General features: G+C 37.3%; 1 protein-coding gene across 1 annotated transcript; it reads left to right on the top strand.

Annotated features, from left to right (window-relative positions):
- The first annotated feature begins 381 nt into the window (after positions 1 to 381).
- On the top strand, positions 382 to 2,724 carry LOC145565213 (uncharacterized). Its single transcript, XM_081625285.1, has 3 exons — positions 382 to 425; positions 759 to 1,479; positions 1,558 to 2,724. Exons 1-3 carry the CDS (start codon positions 382 to 384, stop codon positions 2,722 to 2,724), a joined length of 1,932 nt encoding a protein of 643 aa, XP_081481411.1.
- The last annotated feature ends 266 nt before the right edge of the window (positions 2,725 to 2,990 follow it).

Below are 2,990 nucleotides of genomic sequence, written 5' to 3'. Positions count from 1 at the left end.
GCGTGTTAGGTATAATATTGATTTTGTCAAAAATATTTATTTATTAAAATAATTATTACAATAAAGTCTTATACATATATTTATGTTATATAAGAATGACATTGCATGGATTATATTTTTTTCTTGATTTCTTACTTGTGGTTTGAACTTAGTTTTTATAGATACTATAATTGGTTTCCATTACCACTTTGTTGGAGTTTAAAGTTTGGAAGCAATGTCTTTTAATTATTATGAAGCTAAGGGATGTGTTGGCTCTTGCTTTTGGAATATATTTTATTAGCAAGTTGTTTCTTTCTAATATTTATATATATGTTGCTAGATGAATCATAGTTTAATCATGTACTGATGTACATATGTTTTTCTTTTATTTTATTACGTTCCATGAATTATGTGTTGAGTGGTGGCGTATCTAGGAATTCTGAAGTGTGGGTTCAGAATCATATAAAAAAACTAAAATATAGGTCCCCCGTTTGTTTTAATTGCAACATTGGTGATTTCATGCTTATCAATGCACATTCTATAACTTAACCATCTTAAGTTATATCTATTTTGTAAAAATTATAAATATAGTTGATATCATAAAAAGATTTTTTTTTCGAAACAAATCTGACAAGATCTCAATTGACTATATTTATATCACAACAAACAATCAAAGGAGTATATGTGTAAATATTGTAAAATTATACACGTTGCAATTAAAAAAAAAAAGGAAGTATTAATTAAAATTTAATAGATACTTTCGAATTCTTAATCTATAGAGGGGTTCCGAGGATTTCTCATTTATTTTTTGCTGATGATAGTATCATATTTGCAAAAGCAAACTTGCAAGAATGCTCTAAAGTGGCTGATATAATTAGTACGTATGAAAGGGCATCCGGCCAGAAAGTTAATCTAAGCAAGACTGAAGTGGCTTTTAGCAAATGTGTTACTAGTGCACAAAGACGAGCAATCGTGGAGAATCTTGGGGTAGATAAGCATGAGAAGTACTTGGGACTTCCAACTATTATCGGGAGATCGAAAAAAGCAGTGTTCTCTTGTTTGAAAGACCGTATTTGGAAGAAATTACAAGGTTGGAAGGAGAAACTATTATTGAGACCAGGGAAGGAAGTCTTAATTATAGCCGTCGCTCAAGCTATTCCCACATACATGATGAGTATCTTTAGAATCCCGGATGGCCTTATTGATGAAATGCATACAATTTTGGCTCTATTTTGGTGGGGTTCGAGGGGTCCAGAGAGGAAAATGCATTGGCATAGTTGGGAAAATTTGTGCCTTCCAAAATCAATGGGAGGTATGGGCTTTCGAGATCTTAAATGCTTTAATCAAGCATTATTAGCCAAACAATGTTGGCGTTTAATGAGCGACAGAAACTCCTTACTTCAGTCCACGTTGAAAGCAAGATACTACAAAAATTCTGATTTCTTAGCAGCTTCTCGTGGGTTCGATCCGAGTTATAGTTGGCGTAGTATGGGGGGAGAAGTCTTTGCTTCTTGATGGCTTAAAGTGGTGTGTTGGTAATGGAGCTTCAATAGGGTCTAGGATAATTTCTGGTTATAGGGGAATGGACAACATGCTGTCCCGACTCCTTTTCCTTATCATGATGCTGAGCTGCGTGTGTGTGATTTGATCGATTTTGATAATGGGAAGTGGAATGTTGATGTCTTGAACAACAATTTTAATGAGTCGGATTGCAGGGCTATTCTGAATACACCTTTATCTACAAATTGGCCTTGTGATGTGAGATATTGGTGGCCGACGTCTGATGGTTTGTACTCTGTAAAGTCTGGATATTGGTTGGGGAGACTTGGGCACTTGCGTACTTGGGAGCTGTTTCATGGAAGCACTGAATCAGATTTGTGGAAACAGGTTTGGAGCTTAGGTGGTCCACCAAAACTTAGTCATTTTATTTGGCGAGTGTGCAAAGGTACTCTTAGAGTGATGGATGTCCTCTACAGACGCCATATTTGTCATTCTAAGAGCTGCAATTTATGTGAAGAAGGGGACGAGACTATAACACATACTCTTTTTCATTGTAATTTTGCAATTAAAATTTGGGAGAAAAGTGATTTTATTCAGCTGTTATCTAAGGCTCCTATGACTTCCTTTGCGGACTGTTTTATATGGGTGGCTAGGAAGAATGAAGGGGAAAGGTTACGCCTTTTTTGTTCTCTGGCCTTGGCAGCGTGGCATTCTAGAAATAAAGCCATCTTTGATGAGGAAGCCGTGGCTGACCCAGTTAGTGTGGCAGTGGGGTTTGTGAAACTTGGTGTGGACTATGCTAAGTACAACACAAAGGTACGAGTGCTGGTGAACCCTCTCCCTGTGTTCTCAAATTCGAGATGGCTCCCTCCTTCTGCCCCTGCTGTGAGAGTGAATGTTGATGCACATGTAATGGCTGGCAATGGTGTAAGCTTTAGGGTGGTTATAAGGGGAGTAGCAGGTGAATTGATTGTGGCTGCTGTCAAGAAGATGGATGTGTGCTGGCCTTCCGATTTGGCAGAAGCTTTGGCAGAAGCAGGAGCTGCAGCATATGGGGTGAATATCGCCACCAGACTAGGGTACAATGACGTGGAACTAGAATGTGACGCGCTAAATGTTGTTCGAGCTGTTAACAGTAAGCATAGAGGAGTTGCCCCAATCTACTTGTTTTATGAGGACATTATTAGAGCTAGTCTTGCTTTTAATTCATTTAGTTGTAAGCATGTAAAACGGGGGGAAATGTAGTTGCTCATAGTGTGGTCCGATGGGAAACTACTTTTGATACCGAACGTATTTGTATGTCTGTTTTCCCCCAAAGCCTAGTTGCTTTGGCGGAGCTTGATTTGATTTAATAATATCCCACCCTTGTTTTACTTCAAAAAAAAAATAAAAATGGAATACACTTAGAAAAAGGGGATTTACAAAAGTATTCGGATTTTCACATACACTTTGGAGAAGAAAATTAGGGAGAAAAATAATTATGGTAAAGGAATTTAATGTTTTGAGTCTTT

Source organism: Chenopodium album, chromosome 10, assembly GCF_948465745.1.
Source record: "Chenopodium album chromosome 10, dcCheAlbu1.1, whole genome shotgun sequence".
Classification (NCBI taxonomy): Eukaryota; Viridiplantae; Streptophyta; class Magnoliopsida; order Caryophyllales; family Amaranthaceae; genus Chenopodium; species Chenopodium album.
This window is presented reverse-complemented; position numbering and strand designations above follow the sequence as displayed.